The sequence below is a fragment of the Apodemus sylvaticus genome, chromosome 13 (assembly GCF_947179515.1).
Source record: "Apodemus sylvaticus chromosome 13, mApoSyl1.1, whole genome shotgun sequence".
Taxonomy (NCBI): domain Eukaryota; kingdom Metazoa; phylum Chordata; class Mammalia; order Rodentia; family Muridae; genus Apodemus; species Apodemus sylvaticus.
In genome coordinates, this window is record NC_067484.1 from 67,169,460 (window position 1) to 67,189,364 (window position 19,905).

At 44.4% G+C, this 19,905-nt stretch overlaps 1 protein-coding gene across 3 annotated transcripts in view; it reads left to right on the plus strand.

The window, feature by feature from the left end:
* Positions 1-19,905, plus strand: part of Fgf1 (fibroblast growth factor 1) — a 92,966-nt gene that overhangs the window by 53,451 nt on the left and 19,610 nt on the right. For all 3 annotated transcript variants that reach the window (XM_052155758.1, XM_052155759.1, XM_052155760.1), the window contains one exon: positions 19,648-19,850. In XM_052155758.1, coding sequence (XP_052011718.1) covers positions 19,682-19,850 — 169 coding nt within the window. In that variant the 5' untranslated portion in view covers positions 19,648-19,681. The remainder of the gene's footprint in view (positions 1-19,647; positions 19,851-19,905) is intronic.

Consider the following 19,905-nt stretch of genomic DNA (forward strand, 5'->3'; position numbering starts at 1 on the left):
GGGGTTCACAGGGTTACTCGGGCCAGTGCATTAGAACTAAGAAGAGGGACTTGGTCATAATTCCCAGAGAGATGGGCCATACACGGAAGAAAGCTCAGGATGTGAGCAGAATGGTGGGACCTGGGCGGATAACAGGAGAGGCAGCTGAGGAGAAAGCTGCAATCTCCTGGGAATTCCGAAGGCAGGTGCCAAAGATGCTAAACAAAGAAAAACGCCACACCTCAGACTATGACACGCAGAAAGATGGAATCTACTGGTCTCTCTTCTAGTACAAGTGGGAAGGAAGGGAGCAGATTCCACTAATCACTAAGTTAACACTGCCTGAACTAATCCTAGCAGCAGGGACCTGTGGTAGACAGACTAGGAAGGCAATGGTGGCAGTGGAATTGACCAGAAGCTGGTAGTAGCTTCTTGTCCACCACGACCTATGTGTTTGTGGATGTGATGCATGTATGAGGTCAATTACTTCATTTGGCCACCTCACACAAGATTATTACCACCATCAGCCTATGAGAGAGAATGTTGGGATTCAGGGGATCCAGGGAACCTGCCCAGAGTGAGCTGGTACCAAGCTAGATAGGAAGCCAGGTCTACAAATTTGGAGTTACTGAGGTAAACTGTTATAGTGATCTCACTGATTTCTTGGTGCTTATAAACAAATGAAAAAGGCCTCATAAGATAAGCCTTCTGCTCTTCCACTTACTAAAAAGACCCATTAAGCTCTGCTTAAAGAGTGCTAGCTAGTGTTCCTAGCCCCAAGTTATGAACTCTTCCACATTCCTCCCACAAGCCAGTTCCAAAGGCTTACACATCCCATGCTCAGGTTTATCACAGTGACAACCCCACTCCCTGTACCAACTTTCTGTACTAGTTAATCTGCATGCTACTATGGTAAAATATGCTGACAAAAACAGCCTAAGGAAGGAAGGGCTTATTTTGGTTTAAAGTCTGAGGATTAAGTTCACCATAAAGAGAAGACATGCTGGCAGGAACATCAGGTTGCTTGTTGCACCGTGTTCTCACTCCGGGAGCAAACAGTGACAAATGCTAGCTTTCAGCTCACTTTTCCCCATTTTTTGCAGTCCAGAACTCCCACCTACGTGCTGTCATAGTTTGGGTCTTCCTGATTCATTTAACCAAATCAAGAAAATCCCTCACAGATATGCCCAGAGACCTATCTCTTCAAACATTCTAAATACTGTTGACAATCAATATCAAACATTACAATATGTTTATATAAATATGTGTTTACATAATTTCATTTTATAAAATGTTTACATTTTTAATATAAAAATTAACAGAAGAGCCCAGCGTCGTGGGGTATAATTTATAAACCCTGCAGCACTTAGGAGGTAGAGGAAGGAGGGTCAGGAGATCAAGGCAAGCCTCTAGTACACAGAAAGTTCGAGGCCAGCTTGAACTACATGAGACTATGTCAAAAAGAAAAGAAAATGTAATGGGAATTAATTCTGGCAGAAATAATCATATACCTTAAAATATGTCCTCATTATTTATGCATATATTCTAATTTTCCTATCTTTGCCTATCTACATGAATTTTCCACCTCCTGCTTTGTTGAATTGATACAACAGATCTAAAAATCATCCCTGTTCCCCAAGTGTGGGCATTATGTACACAGGTACAGGTACAGGAGAAGACAAGTGTCTTAGAGATGCTGTGATAGCAAACAAAAGCCCCTTCCAAGTCTCCGTACATTTTTGTTGTTCAAGGAAAACATTCTCATTTGGGATCTCTATGTTCCCAACTCCCTGGAAGCACTGCTCTTCTGTTGGTAACCTAAAGCACTCCGTAGGCAGGATGCAACCAAAGACGAGACAGACGAGTCAGTGGACGAATCAGTGACGCTTTTCCTTCAAGGAACTTATGTCTGACTTGGACTTCTGGGAAGTTTTCGCAATAACTCCACAGAGTTAGTTTCCTTTAATAAGGACAGTTAAGCTCGCCTTGAAAAGTTGCAAGTAAGGAACTGGGTATGAGAATGGAGAGGGAAGAAGGGAAGCCTCCCTCACATCCGTGTCGGAGGCAGTGGGAGAGACATGAGCTCTGGGGAGGAAAGAGTTTCCTCTCCTGGAGGATCGCCCTAGCAGCTTGATTTCCTACCATCTTCTCATTTTAATGCACAAACAACAGCATCAAAATAATAAATGAGCAATTGACTAAAGTAATGACCCAGCCGGCAAGGGGGGTAATTTCAGAACGGAAATCTGAGTCTGGCCAGATAGATTCTGCTGAGAGAATGATTGAAGAGAGAAGCTCCTTGAAGCAGATAAAATGTCTTTGTAATGTTTGCCTTGAGGAAAGGCATCCTTTCACAGGAAGGAGGCCAAATCCGGTCTATTTTTGTAGGAGCATTTCAAGTGGTCAGTCGACTTATTTCCTGTGGTTCCCAGAAATTCTGCAACAGACTCTGGAGAGGATGTTGGTGATAGGGAACGGGGACTTGATGAGTGAGAATCAGTAATTATCTCTATATTTGCCTCTTTTTTTCTATAAAAATAGTCTAGGGGAAAGCCACCTGTTTAAAAAGTGCAAGGTTCATTACAAAAGAGCTTAGAGAGGCACATGAGAGTCCCTCAGTGTGGCAGAGTCCTTAGGTCAAGAATTTGCAACCCGAGATTTCATTTATCTGCTCATTCCCTCTGCCCTTCTCTTCCTCATCACCCAACAAGCATCTGGGCCAACCCTTGAGGGCTAAGAAGAAGGTGAAGAAAACTGGGCTCTACCCTAGGAGCTCACTGTCTAAGAAAGGAGACACACCAAAAAGGAACTCACAGTGAGGGATAAATAATTAATTACAAGTGGTGGCAAGGAAGAAAAGAACAGGAGTTTCTGAGAGATGGTCCAGTGGTTAGAACTTGCTACTCTTGCAGGGGCGCCATGTTTGATTCCCAGAACCTACATGGTGGCTTACAATTATCCATAACTCAAGTTCCAGGGGACCCCACACCATCTTCTACCTTCTGTGGATACTAGGCATGAACATGGTACACACACACACACACACACACACATGCAGGCAAAATATGCATATACAGAAAATTTTCAAAAATTGATAAATATATTTTTGAGAGAAATAAAAAGAACACAGAGGGCAAGGGGCACTAAATTCGGGTGGGAAGGTCAAGGAACATCTCTGAGGAGGTGGCCCCTCAGCCACCACTAAAAGGGTGAGTAGAAACCAGCCAATAGCTACTGCTGGGGAGGGACATTGCTGGAAAGGGAGCGGTTTGCTGGAAGGCTGTATGGTGATGACCACAATGAAGTCAGGGTCCAAGAGTAGAAGAGGAGGAGGCTGGAATGTGGGAACAAAGTAGTGTGTGGAGGTGTGTGGAGGTGTGTGGAGGTGGGGGCTCACATAGCATCATAAGGGCCATATCAGGATTTAGATTTTGCTTCATAGAAATGCAAAATTATAGAAAAATTTTAGCCAGGGAATGACCAACTTGAAATAGGTGTTTAGAGCTCTCTCCAACATTGTGCATTAAGTAACATAAAGAATCATATAAGAAAAGTAGGCTCAGATGGGTGTGGTGGCACACGCCTTTAATCCCAGCACTTGGGAGGCAGAGGTAGGTGGAACTTTGTGGGTTAGGGGCTAGCCTGGTCTATACAGTGAGTTCCAGGACAGCCAGGGCTACACAGTGAGACAAAAATAAAATAAAATAAAATAAAATAAAATAAAATAAAATAAAATAAAATAAAATAAAATAAAATAAGGAAAGGAAAGGAAAGGAAAGGAAAGAAGAAGAGGCAGAACTGAAGGTGTGGTACCCCAGTGCAGAAACTGGCAGAGGAGCTGGTAACGAGGTATATGTTTGGTAAGCCTTCACTGGAGTCAGAGTCTGATCCGTAGACCTCAGGGATATCAGGCAGCTAATAAGGCTGGCACTGGGGTAGCATGAAGGAAGCCACTGTTGCAGGCTTAGCAATCGTGCAATATTTTATTTAAAAATTCAGTGTAATGGGGGAAATATTTATTTTAGAAATAATAACAATAATAATGAGGCAGAGGATCAACAGACCGTTTGAGTAAGAACAGTAAAAATATGCGAGCAAAATAAACACGACATGAGACCTAATAGTTGTGTGTTTGTGTGTGTGTGCGTGTATGTGTGTGTACACATGGACAGGTGTGTGTGTACAGTAGTGAGACAGATGGTAGTAATAATTATAAGTTACCGTGACATATTTAGGCAGAAGATGAAACGGTAGTGAGAGGTACTTCTTCAGATGAAGGTAGTACAACAGAATTTGATGCTGAGGAGACAGAAGCCCTGCCTCAAATGCTGTGTGTTAATAAGAGTTTTCTGCAAATCGTATTCTCCACACCGTGGAATCCTCTAGTCTAAGGGCTATCCCTGTGGAAGGTCGCGTTGAGCAACACCATTCATCTATGGACGTACTTCCGGTAAGATCAGATCTGTGGGAATTTCACATCACTGTGGGCCTTAGTGCAGCAGGAAGAAAATACTGGGAACTGTCTGCATTCTCTGTGCCCCACTCTATGAGCCTATCCAAAGGCAGATTTCCAGAACTCTAGAAGAACTCCTGGAACTTGACAAGACCAGGGAGGATCCGGGAATGTAGATCCTTGGCTGCCCAGGGTTATTATACACATAAATATGGCAGCAGAGAGAAGACAGGAGACCCTTTGAAGCCTCTCCTTCCTCCTTGTTGCCCAATCTGTTTTCAAATGCTTAAGTGTCTCCATTTTTTTTCAAATGGCCACACCCAACACAGTGATTCTTTGATGCCTAAACCATGAGAGGGGTAGTGGATGCTGAAGAAGATAAATAGCTTGAGAAGGTCAGATGGAAAACAGACACAGAGGAGGAGACCATGACAGCTGAAGGGCTGTGAGCACCGTGTGCTCTGAGCCAACAGCCAAGCTTGAGAGCTCGAGTAACCTTCTGGGAGAGGCCTCCTCTGACAGCGGGTGGGCAGTTATGGCTAGCGGTATCTACCTGCCCTTAGCATTTTCTGAGAAATGGCATCTTGACCGTAACTTGTACCTTCCTGGAGATAGGAGATACCAGGGCAGATTCATCTCTTAGGTTAGCTCTTAAAAGGGCATGAGATTTCAGCTCACTTCTAAGTGATCCGATCCCTTATCCAAGGCTGGTCTGGGGACCTGCAGTGATGTTGTTTTGTTTTCCTGCTCCGTATCCTTCCCATAATATGCACTTGGCTGCTCCACTGTGTGGGTACCTGTATATGGAAAGCTATGCCACAGGATCCTGAGCCACAGGATCCTGAGAGCCACGGGGAGCACTGAAATGCAGCGCAAATGGAAAAACAGCCTTTTGGGGACTATTCATATGGGATCAGAGAGAGTTGGTAAATACAAGGAGATCTAAAAATAACCAGAGTCCTTAAAAAGAAGAATACCAAAGAGAGCGAGTGCTCCACTGCAGTTCCTGCAAAACCGGCCCTGGAATGCTCTTTAGTTCCTGCCCTTTTGCCTACGATACCCACAGGGTCCCTTGGCAAAGCCTGGGCCTGGCTCTGCCACTGGTTCCCAGCCTGGAATTCTCTGGGCCCAGCGGGGACCTCCATAGCTTTCTTTCAAGGTCTGGAGGGACCATGGGTAAGTTCCATGGGTTCTCATTCCTCCCTTGGTACCCAAGCATCTTAAACATCAGCCACACCCCAGCCCTGCCACCTACTCTTCCAGAGATGCTTGGATAACATCTGTCTGGCCAAAACATGTTTCGTGCTGCGTTTTCATACTGTTTTAAGTGAGCCAGGGCTGTCAGAAATGAGGCTGCCTGATAGCGAGGTGATATTATAAACAAATGAGGGGGCAAGGGCTTTATGTCTTGGCTAAGACAAAGGTTTACTTTGCTGAACTGTGCGGTTGCCTAGGGCTGAGAAAAATGGGCTACTTCAATGGCTGGCAGAAGGAGTAGAAAGCAGTCCCCAAATGAGCCTCTAAGAAAAGCTCATTTGCCCAAAGTGCTCCATAAAACTCTTAATAGTTTAATAATAACCAACCCTCCAAAACACAGGAGTAATGAGTAATGCAATAACAGCATCTACGGACACTTGTCATGCGACAGGTGCCGCCCAGGCCTTGTTCTGTCTTATGATACTGTCACAAGATCAGCACTCCTGGTTTTCTTTATTATGATCTGCTGTAGATGGACCCTTGGACTACCTGCTGAATATGACCTTTACCACTGTGCTATATCCCCTGTCCCAGATAACCCAGAGGAACAGAAAGGTCAAGTAACTTGCCAGTCATAACGGGGTCAACACCACCACAGAAACCAAAATTCAAGTCTCAAAGGCTGAGAAGGCTCCCTTTGTGGGGGCATTTCCAAACCTCCAAAGTTGGCTCTTCCCCCAAGTGGGTTCTGGCCCTGTCCCACCTCTTTATCAGGTGACGTGGGTGACAATGATATTCTATGACCCTGGGTCACCTCGAGGCATGCTGCCACTGGTGGCCACTGCAGCACCTGGGAAAGGACAGTTGTCACGTCACGGGCAACTTGCACAAGAGCAAGCATCCCTTCTCTGATGCTGTCTATGGGACTACACAAGTCTCAAAGGGCCAGCAGGGGACAAAGAAGAGAGGTGAAGGGTCACCCAGTACAAAGCTCATTTGTTCTCCTGATCACTCTCAATCCATGATTACAGGAACGGACTGTGGAAGCAGAAAACCTGACGTTCAGATCTTAAGCTTTCAACACTAAAATGGGACAGGATACATTTTGGGATTGAAAATATTACTCTATTAATTTACCACCTTTGTTAAATGGGGACAGGACAATGTTTCTCTAAGAGAGTTTCTTTGAAAATTAATATATTTAGCATGTTTAGGACCATGCCCAGTACCCTGTACATGTTTAAGAATTTTTACTGTTTATGGTTGTAGCCAGAGCAGGCTGTCGGGTAATGCTTTGGTAGGGCAAGGCTTTGACTGGTCCAAATAGATAACAAGCACACTCGTCAGAAGACTGAGTTTGAAGATGTTCAGATTTCTAGGTCAGGAGCAGGTAGGAGGGTTAGGAGGAGAGCAGGTAGGAGAAAAGACTCTGCAAGCACCATCTTCCAAAGGGCAGGGAAGTCAGCTGACTTGAAGAAAGGAATGTCCTTGCTGGGCCCGTCCTAGAGACTGTAAAGTTGCACAACAGATTAAAAAGATTTTTGGAGACACATCAGTGAGAGGAGGTTGAAGGAGGAAGATTGAGGGCTGCAGGAACCCCTGAAGAATCACTTAGCGTCTGGCTCTGAGCCCCGGCTTTAATGCATCAGTCTACAGGAAGGATCTTTCTGTTTAAGATGTGCGCAGGTCTTCAGGACACTCTGGACCAGAGTGTCCCATTAAAATTCAGACAGATCCGGGGCCAGCAGAGCACACCGCTGCGCCAGGCAGCCTCTGCTTTTCCTCTCCGTGTGGAGCTGTTCTCTGCAGGCACTTAAAAGAACGTCTGACCTCCGGTTGGATGATGAACTTGCAGTGGGGAGGCGGTTGGAGGGTGAATAAACCAGACTGCGGAGGATAAAAGGTCTTAAATGGAGCGAGAAAGAAAGGATGTCGGAGATGACCCTCGTCGGGAGGGAGTACATCCATCTCCTGCCCCCCTTCTGTCTCTGTGGAGATGTATAAGGCTGAGACTGGGCTGCTGGGTGATGCACCTGGACGAGATGGCAGTCTCAAGGCTTGCCAGCTGCACTTGGTAACAACAATGGCTTCCTCTGGAGCCTGGCTGAGTCTGTCAGGGCTGATTAAGCCACCTTGAGGGGCAGAAAGCACAGTGGTACATACTTTTTATCCCAGTACTCAGGCGGCAGAGGCAAACCAATTTCTGTGAGTTCAAGGCCAGCCTGGCATACAGAGTGAGTTCCAGGTTAGCCATAGCTATCTAGAGAGACCCTATCTTGAAAGAGGTTTTTTGAATGGAGTTGGAACAACCCCATGGCACAGTCTCCAAATCAAACATATTAGCAATTCTACAGGCAATCAGATAGAAGTTAACAATAAATGGGTAAACAAGGACTTGTGAAAGGCGGTAGAGAGCTTGGCCAGAGTCATCAAAGTTCTTCTTGTTTTTTAAGATTTTGGGTTGGGAACTAGGGAGTCGGGGGCTCTCTCTTCCTTTCTTTCTCTAAATTCCCAGGTCATCTACAGCATTCTCTCCATGGCATGTGACCAACAGAAGTTATTGAAACATGAGGTATGTCATCTTGATGTTCCCCAAGTATTTGACTCTGGGAGCCCAGGAAAAGTATATGTCCAGTAACTTGTGAGCTCCTTGGGATTAGAGGGCTCCTAAGGAACTGGAAAGGAGGGTGTGAATGTAGATCAGTAGTAGAGAGCTTGCCTAGCACAGAGACTGGGCTCAGTCCTCAGTGCTGAAAAGAACAGAGAAGAAAACTAATAAAACTACTTGAGCTCTCTGTCATCATGGACAACATAGCCTTCAAACAAAGAGTCCCTGACGGTGCGTCACAGCCATCTAACCCAGGCATCTCAACCTGTGGGTCTCGACCCCTTGAGGGTCAAACAACCCTTTCATAGGGGTTGCATATCTAATATCCTGCATATCAGATATTTTACATTATGATTCATAATAGTAGTACAATTACAGCTATGAGGTAGCAATGAAAATACTTTTATGGTTGGGGTCATTACAACGTGAGGAACTGTATTAAAGGGTCACAGCACTGGGAAGGTTGAGAGTCACTGATCTAAGCAACTGAGAAGGCAACATCACTGCATATAAATGGTGATGGAACACTCCAGTCTAGCAGAAAGACTCTTTCGAAGCAGTGCTAAAGTACCTCTAGATACTTTACTAAGACACAAGCACCTCCCCTTCTAAATCAACAGCATGAGGGTGTGCACAGTGACAGTCAAGTTAGCAACAACCAAATGCTCCCAGGCTCTCTAGGGTCGGGCTAAGCACTTTGGCTGCACGGTAGGCTAAGACTCACGGTGACTCAATGTAGCAGCCATGGTTATGGGGAAAATAAGCATCTGCAAGAAAGAATAGTTTAGTAATGAAGGTCTAACAAGATCTGAACTCAAGCCAAATGGTATGCTGGTAAATCAGGTAGGGGATGGGTAGAAAGAGAAGAAAGAACAGATTATTTAAAAATACATATACCTTTTTTTAATTGAAATAGAATTCATCACTTACTACTTTTCCCCCCTTTTCTCCCTCCAGCCCCTCCCAGGTACCTTCCCTCAGCCCCATCTTTCTTCCCACCACTCAAGTGGACAGCCTCTTTTTCTCTATTTTTGTTACATACACATAAATCTGTATTCATACATGTAGGGAATGGGGAGTGGGGCCAGTGTACCTACAGAGGAAGGCTACCTGGTTAGGGGGATGGAGTCTTGATCCTGTAGAGGAAGCCCAGGCAGGTGAGGAAGTCCTTGGTCCTTTCTGTCTGCTGGGAATGCTACGAGGCCTGTTCCAGTACTCCAGCACAGCTAAGAAGAGACAGCCCATGACTTCAAAGCTTTATTGTAAAAAAATAAAGTGAGAGAGGGGAAGTAGAGAAGAAAAATCCTGCCATGACCGTGTGGGAAGAGGGAGAAGAGAAGAGATAAAAGAAAGATGAGAGAAAGAGGGAAAAAGAAGAAAAGAGAGAAGAGAAAGCGTGAGGAGGGGCCAAGCAGCCCCTTTTATAGTGGGCCAGGCTACTTGGCTGTTGCCTGGCAACTGTGTTGGGGGAGGGGGACCTCGCCTTAGCCAGATGACTATGGGGGTGGAGTCTAGCCAGAATACTAAGGGCCTGGCCCTACGTGACTGATGGCCACAGGGTTATTATGTTCAACATATACACATACATAAATATAACTTGTTGAGTCTGGTTTTGTTGTTTGCATATACGGCTTCAAGGCTACTCTACAATAGCCAGTAAGGGGGCTCATTCCTGGGAGAGGGTATTTCTCTCCCAGTAGTCAGTAGTTGATTTAGTTCTTTGTCTAGGGTGGGACCCCATGCAATTCCCCCCCTTCCACATTAACATGCCCATTGATGCTGCCATTGAACCAGTCTTGTTTATGCAGCCATTTCTATTGTATAAGTTCTCTCTGGAGCTGATTTCAAGCTACCAATGATGGTTTCACAGAAGGCAGTATGATTTCTGCCTGGGCTATGGTCTTTCAGGAACTTGAAGGGTTTAACCCCTGAATACTCTGGTCAAAGTTCACCCCCCCAAAGCTGAGTACAGTGTTTATCGTCAAGGATGGAAAAAAGGATTTTCAGCTCGTGGAAGAGAACTGGCTTGGGGACAGCAGGCTGATATGCCAACCCAGGCCAGCCAGCCAGGTCACACGCAGATCTATGCAGAGCACCTAGGACACAGCAGGAGAAACGAAGAGAGCCGGGAACAAGCTGTCTCCATGACTGCTGCCAACTTTCCTTCTCAGAGGGTGTGCCTGCCTCAGGACTCTGTGGCAGAAATAAGGAAACCTGAAATCCTTCTTCTAGGCACAAGCAACACATTTTCTTGATCAGATAAGGGGACTGGACCTCCAGATAATGGTTTTGACCGTTGCCCTTCTGGACTAACTAATTTTAATAGTGTATGTTCTGAAGAAGCAAGGAAATAATAATTGCAAGTAGGAATTGCAAGTAGACTTCGGGGTCTGCTTCTGTGGAAGGGTTTCCTGTCTAATATGATTGTAATTAAAATCCTGGAGGACTCTTGGCTCAGCCTCTCTGTCAATAGCTGCAGGAAGGCACCTGCTAATTAGGCCTCCTGATACCTTGTTTCCATTGGGGCAAACAGGCAGCAATATCTGCCAAGTGTGGGTAGGAGTCAGTGGCTTCCATCTCCAATCTCCAGAGACTAAAGAAGCAGGCAGTCAAGAGCTAGTTAAACTGTATTCACTCACTCTATCTACAAATATTTGTCAAGGGCCCGTTAGGTGCCAGGCATCTTGCCAGCCTCTGGGATGCCTTGGTGAGCAAGACAGACCAGTTTCTGCCTCTATGGAGCTGACAGCCCAATCACGAAGGGAAATATTAATTAAATAACCACAGGCATGAAGGTGTAATTAAAAACTGATGCAGGATTTCCAAAGGAATAGGAGGTGGTCCTGTGAGGACAGGAGGAGCCCGGCTCAGTTCTGAGAAGCCAGGAAAGGCTTCCTGAGAGAACTGTTGGTTGAACTAGGATCTGAAGACAAATGAGCCGTTAACCAGGTAGGTGGGGCAGAGGGAAAAAGCAAAGTGTTCCAGACTGAGAGAAGGGCAGTGATCTCTAGGAAGCAGAAGGCAGGTTTGCAGAGGACAGCAGATAGGAGATGAGGCTGAGGGTGGGGGTGGGGAGGAGAATCAAGGCCTGGGCTTCCAGCAGGGTGTAGCAAGGTTTTGGTGCTTACCACCGCAGCAGGAATGCAGTGGAGGGGTGTGACCATGGAACACAGGTGACACTACTGGTGAAGGAACCCAAAGAACCAACATTTGACCTGGCGTGTGTGTGTGTGTGTGTGTGTGTGTGTGTGTGTGTGTGTGTGTGTCCGGGTGTTGGGAGGTCAAGGTTGGGGAGGGTGTCTACACAGAGCGTTTGGGAGGAATTGCAAGAGCTAAATTTTTGAAGGGTGGATATAATTGGCTGGGCTACAATAAAGGAGAGAAAGAGCCTGCCACTGTCAGGTTTGGGATAAAGCCTGGAGGAGTACAAAAGGGAGGGGGAAGGTAGTTAAAGGCCAGTAAGACAAGACAGCAGGGTTAGGCAGAGGCCAGATCATGAAAACCTCAGAGGCCATGACAGGAATCTCCACTTGTTCCTAAAGGCAGCTGAAGTCTGTCAAGCCAAACATCTTCTGGAGGGAGCAATCCTCAGGTTTCTGAGGTGGGGAGGTCTTGAACAGCAGGACTGAAGTTAGAGCTGAGCATTGTTAGAGACCAGAGTGCTGTGCAGGCCACAGCTATCCAGGTAGGAGCTGCGTAGGGTCTGCTATGGGCAGGGGAGAATAGAGGAAGTTGCTGAGGAACTTTGAAAGGTGAGAGGGCCTTGCCACCATCTGATGGGTGGCAGTGGTTTCTATTCAGGCGACAGTCTGGAAAAACAAGTGCTTCTATCTGGGTTGAGTCTTGCTTTTGCGATCTTGGTAAATATCCCACGGATCTCTGAGAGTAATGGTGTTCACTTCATTGGTGAAGTGAAGATCTTCTCAGACAGCTACTCAGTTAAATAGTGGTCAAGCCATTCCAACATCTGCATCCTTGTCTGGAGGTTTATCTGTTGGTACTATCTTCCAAGACAAAGGCGGGTTGAAGATTCTCACCATCACTGTAAGGTTATCAATGTCTTGGGTTTTTTTTTTTTAACCTTGAATATGTTGAAGCTGTGTCATCAGATATACACAAACTTGGAAATTTCAAGTCTATCTGTTGCATTTTTCCATTTATCACTCACTACTTGATGATTCCTTTAATCATTCTTTTTACTTTGGAGTTATTTTATCTCATATCAATATAGCCAGAATAACTTTTAAGCTTTTATTATTGTTCGTCTATCATTTTTAAATTTTTAAAATACTTACTTGAGAGGAAGAGAGAACCTGTGTGTGAGGGGAGGGTATGGGCACATGCTTGTGTGTGGGTGTGCACAGGCTAGAAGTCAGCACATGATGTCTTCCTCCCTCATCCAGACTTTGCCTTCTGAGACAGCATCTCTCACTGAGCCTGGCGCTCACTCGATGGCTGCCTGGCCACTGAGCCCCAGGGACCTGCCTGTCTTTGCCTCACCGGCCCTAGAATTACAGATTACATCACATGGTATTTTCATAGATGCTGGAGATATGGGTGGACGGCCCCATCCTTAAGCACCAGGTACTTTATCAACAGAGTCCTCACTCCAGCCGTTCTTCAAGTCTCTGTCTTGCATGCCTATCTTGGGGTGGCCTTACCTGACCCCCCTCCTCTCCATCCCCCTCCCTGTTATACGGGCGTAGCCCTCCCACCCCCGGAACCCCTCCCACTTCTACATTACATATGTTCTGCCACCTTCCCTCTTCTCTAAAGCCTGTTTGCCCCTCCCATGGCCTCTTTCTAGTTGTTTAGTCTCTAAGCACTCATGCTCACATAAATATACATAATACAAAAAATTAGAAGATAGGCTCCCCATATCAGAGAGTATACAATGTTTTTGAAGTCCAGTTCCCTCATTTAATGTGATGTTTTCAAGTTCCATCCATTTTTTTTCCTGTAAACTTTATATTTCTCCTTTCTTTGTGGGTGTACAAAATCCCCCTTGGTGTATGTTCATTTTCAACATCCATTCACTGGCTGATCAAAATCTCGGCTGACTTCTCTCATAGCCATTATGAATATAGCAGCAATGAGCTTGGCTGTGCACACGACTCTGCCATAGGACAAGAGAGTGCTTTGGTTCCATGCTGTCTTAGTCGGGGTTTCTATTCCTGCACAAACATCATGACCAAGAAGCAAGTTGGGGAGGAAAGGGTTTATTCAGCTTACACTTCCATGTTGCAGTTCATCACTAAAGGAAGTCAGGACTGGAACTCAAGTAGGAAGCAGGAGCTGGTGCAGAGGCCATGGAGGGATGTTACTTACTGGCTTGCTTCCCCTGGCTTGCTCAGCCTGCTCTCTTATAGAACCCAAGACTACCAGCCCAGGGATTGTACCACCCACAAGGGGCCCTCCCTGCTTGATCACTAATTGAGAAAATGCCCCACAGCTGGATCTCATGGAGGCACTTCCCCAACTGAAGCTCCTTTCTCTGTGATAACTCCAGCCTGTGTCAAGTTGACACACAAAACTAGCCAGTACACATGCTCAGGAATGGTACAGTAGGACACAAGAGTGCTTTGGTTACATGCTCACTAACAGTGTAACTAGGACATAAGAGCACTTTGGTTACATGCTTAGGAATGGTGTGGCAGGATCATATGGGACTTGTAGTTTCACTTTTTTGAGAAGCCTCCACACAGATACCCACCGTCCTGCATCGGTCATCAACTGTATTTCCAGCCCTACCAATTGTCACTAAAGTTTCCTCCTTCCCTACATCCTCATCAGTGCATTCCCATTTGCTTTCTTGATGACAGCCATTCTGCCTGGGGTGAGATGGATCTCAAAGTAGCTTCCCCTTTGGCTGTGAATGGTGATCCGTTCTTAAAAGTTATTGCCCGTCTGTATTTCTACTTTTGAGAACTGTCTAGTTCCTTAGTCCATATTTTGAGTGGGTTGTTTTTCTCTTGTTTAACTTTTTTGAGTTCTTTATATATCCTAAATATTAATCTTCTATCAGCTGAGGAGTAATTTGTAATTTGTCAACTCATAAAGATTTTCTCCCACATATAAGCTGCCTCTTCATTCTACTTGGGTTTCTTTCTGTCTGTCTGTCTGTCTTTCTTCCTTTCTATCTTTCTTTCTTTTTTCTTTCTTTCTTTTTTATTTATTTAAGACTGAGTCTTGCTATCTTGTCCACAGTGTGCATGCCACTGAAGCTGGTATTTTTTTTTTACCCTTTTGCTTTAACCATTCCGTATGCTTATGTTTTAAATTTGTCTCTTATAATCAAAATATATATGCCTATATGGATTTTAAAGAGCTCCTAAGCTAAATAATTTAGTCCATTTATATTTATTGTGGTTATAAATATGTTTGGATTGATTTTATTCACCTACTTTTGAATACTATTTTAAGCTTTCTAATTTTTTTCTAGATAATTTATACAAATGCAGTTTTACTTTCTCTGCTTCTTCCTTCTAACCCCTACTAACTGTTAGATGAAAAAATATTTTGTTTATTTTTAACATTTAACATGCACATCTGATTTAATAAAATCTAAAGTGAGCTAACATCTCTAGAGGTTGTATTAAGGCTTCTAGATGGTTTCATTTATAGCGACATGAACAGTATATAGATAGCGACAGGGACAGTATATAGAACTGAAGCTAAGTCCTGTTTTATATGTGCTAGGTTTGAGAACAACCTTAATAGAAACCCACTATTTTTAAGCCATACAGTTTGCAAACTTCCTTTGTACGTGGATAATCCCTGTTACATAAATGGCCACAGGGGTTAAAACAGACCTACAGGTATCAATGTCTGTCCGTCATTGGTTCTCAAAACCAATTTTCAAGAGTCACTTCCATAACTATTCATATGCCCATATCTGAATCTGCAACAATGACTTGAATTCTCCTTTACACAGCAGTTAATCTTTGCCTCCTTCATCTTCTCTGTTAGCACCTTTATGATTTAGTAAGAGGAAAAGCTTAGCTAATTTATGCCACATATGGAAGATAATAAAAAAAAAAAAAACTATCTTAAATAAAGCTGACCCAGATCACACCAGGCTTCAACCAGTTTAATAAAACCATATGCTCTTATGTCTAACCAGTTGGGTCACATTTTTATGCCTTTCCAAGTGCTTTTTGAATGTTGTGTTTGTTTAACCCTTTCGAGGATTCTGTGCAGCTGGTAGTGTGGGGATCACTAGAGGAGAAACATCTGAGAGAGTGGCACGGTCACATTCTCACAGACCATTTGTGCATGTCCAGGGCCATGCAGTAAACACTGGCTATCCCACTTGGAGAAATGACATGAGTTCCCAGGCAAGGCTATATACTTCCCCGGTTCATGTGATGATCCAGAGGCCACAGCTGACTGGTTCTGTCAGCTTTACCATGGACATTCCAATTGGTTTAGTGTTCCTCTAACTTTTCTGACACTGGCAAACCAAGAAATCATCTGGCTTTCCTAAAATCTCAGCAGTGTCCCAAATCCAGGAGCCAGTTAAGAGGTGTCAGAGGATGAGAGGGAGTCCACTGGACTTGGTCTTCCCCATCTCGCACACAGAAAATCCCCTCTCCTGATAGCCACTAAACCAGACAATAGTAATGAAAAGCAGGGCTTGCAAATCCACACTGTGCTTAACGCCTGATTTCACTTAGTTGATGGATTCATTTATGGAAGCAATTTGTGTAAATTCCCAGGGACCTGTTAATGTTTCTGTCTTATGGTTTTTGCCATGCCATATACTTCCTTTATTCATATCCACTAGCAAACAATGGATTAGCCAAAGAACTCTGGACTGTCCAATTCTCAAAACATAGATAAATTGTAAATAAAATTAAGAATAGGCCCCATCCTCTGGCTTCAGATGATTCATAAACCCACCTACCACATCTAGTGGCTCTATGATGACGCCAGGTTTATTGTAAGGAGGCACCATGTGGCTCTCAGCATTCGTGTGCAAATGTGAGCTCCAGGGTAGGTAGAGGGAAGCATCCAAACTGTATAGCCATCCCAGGACTGTCCCACTTACAGGAGGAACAGACAGAAAATAAAGACCTGCATAGACTACAGTTCTCACTGCATCCCAGAAGGACCAGAAGGACCAGAGGGACCTGCTGGGTGCTGGCCAACGTCACTAAATTGTTGAAGGTTCTGAGGGGATAACTTTCAGCCTGCAAGGCTTATACACACATGTAAATGAGAACATTCGTATAATCCTTTGCCGGAATTGGCACCTCTAGCCCCATCCAGCCTTCTGGTGTATCTAACTGCTCATCTTCATCCTGATTGACAGAGGCAAGGATACAGGCAGGGAGAGCCAAATTCATGCCCAGCCCTTTGAAAACAACTTATAGCCAGCCATTTGTGGCTGGGGCTGAAGAAGGAAGGCTACCCTTGACATGTAGCTGGCATACATCAAAGGAAAAGCAAACAGAAACTGCGATTGGAAGAGATCCTGAGATAACAGGAAAGTTCTACTCTCCTAATATTGACAATGCCAGTGGTAGCCATTAGAGTGTGGTTATTGTTTTCTGTATAGCAAATTAGGTACAACGCTTGGGAAGTATAGGAAATGCAATCAGAAACCACCATTGGAGAAGACCGTGAGACAACAAGAAAGTTCTACTCTGCTAAGATTAATATCAGTGTGGCTATTGTTTCCTATATAGCAAACTAAGTACACAACTTAGGAAGTATTGGGGATAAAAATAAATGGAAAAATTGTATGATCTCTTAGTGACATTGTAAGGAAGGGAAATCTACAAGCTAATGTGAAGTTGGTCTCACTTGTAAGAGCTATATTGCTTGACAGCACAGGGCATCCAGGGAGCTGGGGTGTAGCTCAGTGGTACAGTGCATGCTAAATTAATATGCAGACCTGGGCAGTAGTGACATATGCCTTTAATCCCAGCACTGAGGAGGTAGGTAGATCTCTGTGAGTTCAAGGCTAGCCTGGTCTACAAAGTAAGTTGCAGCCAAGGCTACACAGAGAAACCCTTTCTCAAAAAAAAAAAAAAAAAAAAAAGTTAGTATGCTGGAGACTATCCCCACCACTTCTCAGAGGGGAAAATTAAAGTGATTCAGAAAGAAGCAGAGTAAGGAATGAGAGTGGGGTAAAAGTTGAAAGAGGAGAGGAAGGTGGGCGAAGAGACCAGAAGCTTGAGATGAAAGGACAATGCTTGGAAAATATTGAGAATTTGGAAGGAAAACACAATGTGGCATGCTAGGAAAACCCTCCCTCTGCAGCTAATGTAAATAACATTTTCTGCCTCTTACTGCATTATGTGGCAAGAACAAAGTCGCACTGTTTTGTTGAGGAGCCATTTGTGATAATCTGTCTTTGAAAGTATATGTATATTTAAATTGGGGGGAGGGGGACTTTCAAGGGCATCCCAAATAGTAACTGAAATTGAAATCAATAACTAGCCCGTGGGACTACAGGGTCAGAGAATGTACTAAGAGCAGAGAAAAAAAGTAGACACTTCCAATTCAAGCTCTAATTCTGGTCACAAAGATAAGTTATCCAGATTGATGCTTTAGTTTATGATCGAATAATTTCCCATGAGTACTTGTGCAGGACTTGAAAGGGCACGGGATGTGGGGCTGTGGCTGGCCACTGGCGTGAGTTTCTTCTGGACTGAGCAGTTATGTGGAATCCTGCTACAGAGAGAGCAGGGAAGAGGTGCAAAGGAGGCCATTGAAGATAGCTAGCATTTAGATCATAACGGTAAGCTGAAAGACAAGTTCATGGGAGCGGGTGTACATCTGATGCAATGGGTAAAAACCCCATTTCTGGTCCCAGTACTTTCATATCAAGCAAATCATGTAAACTCCTCAGCAAGTAAGGGCAAACTGAGGCTTTGTGTTCACTGACTCATCTTGAGACTTATCTTCCTGTTGTTGACCTTACACAAGCAATTTGATTCTTCCAAGCTTTGTTTTAATTTTTTAAAAGATTTTTTAAAGGTTTTTATTTTTTATGTATGTGAGTAGACTGCTGTTGTCTTCAGACATAACAGAGGAGGGCATTAGATTCCATCACAGATGGCTGTGAGCCACCATGTGGTTGCTGGGAATTGAACTCAGGGCCTCTGGAAGAGCAGTCACTGCTCTTAACTGCTGAGCCGTCTCTCCAGCCCCTTTTTAATTTTTTTATAATGGGAGAATTAACATCCACATTAAAAGATCATGATTAAATTAATAAATATTATCTTTGCAGCACAAAATATGTTGTTGATGATCATTGTTAATCATTGTTATTATAAGACCACGACCACTAATAATGTGTGTGTGTGTGTGTGTGTGTGTGTGTGTGTAGCTACCTACTCTTCTTTAAACCGACAAACTAAAACAAAAAACTTTCACCATCTTTGTAGTTATCAGAACTTTCTTCTCCTAAATGATTGGGTAAATACATAGCTTAAAATTCTATCTCTTATTGATTTTGTTTTCAAGTCCTCTGTGTCAACAATTGATATATTTAACACCAATATGAATGTATATATAGTAGATATATATAAATATAAAATGTTAGAGGTTTATAAGATGCTCTGTGTTAGACTCTGTGTAATGTCATATTAGTGTATATCTGTATATTATAGTATAATGTATATTATAGTGTACAGCTTACATTAGAAAACAATTAAGGTGAAGATGGTCTGGTCACAAGGACAGACCTGAGTTTGCCACGTGATAAGAGGATCTGTGGAAGACTATGACAAAGCAGTGGCCAAGCACAGCCTTCAAGGTTCTCTGTGTCAGAAAGTGTCCTGGGTGCAATGCTTGCTTTTTTAAAATGCCCCAAGCCCTGCTCTCTGCCTCCCTCCCTTCCTCCAGCAAACATAGATGGTCTCCATACATATTAACCCTTTGTTGGCCCTGCAGCACCCTTCGCTCACAGGTGCCCAAGCATCCAGGCCATCTGTGCCCTCTCCGCAACTCCGGCGTGGCAGCACCTATTCAAAACAGTGTGGGGGTGGAGAGCAAAACCTCAGCCTCGGCCTCTTGGCTTCTGTGGGTTTTAGCCAGACCCCAGGTGTTATTTTAGTGCAACTTGAGTATTTAATTTGAAGATGTGTGTAGACCAGAAGGAGGGACCAAGACACAATGCTTTTCCACTTGACCAAATGATTACATTTGAAGTTCTAAAAAAAAAAAAAAAAAATCTAGTTTGTTGCAAAGTTGTGTCCCATTGAGAAGAGAGAACTGGCTGGAAGCCCTCTCATGCTCTCCCAGGAACTGTCCCCTCTTCTACCACCCACCACCACACAGGCCTATCCACTTTGGGTATCACCTGAGCAGTCTGTGGCCTTGAGTGACCCTTCCCTTCCTGAATATGTCCTCCCATTTACCGGAAGAACAGTGTACAGTCGTGTTTCATTTCTTTCAGTGCTGGGCGTCCCACCACCAGTCGCCGCTGAGCCATGGCTGAAGGGGAGATCACGACCTTTGCAGCTCTGACCGAGAGGTTCAACCTGCCTATTGGAAACTACAAAAAGCCCAAACTGCTCTACTGCAGCAATGGGGGCCACTTCTTGAGGATCCTTCCCGATGGCACAGTGGACGGGACAAGGGACAGAAGCGACCAGCACAGTAAGCAGCCATCAGAATTACACTCATGCCTTTGTGTCTTCCCTAGTCCAGCACG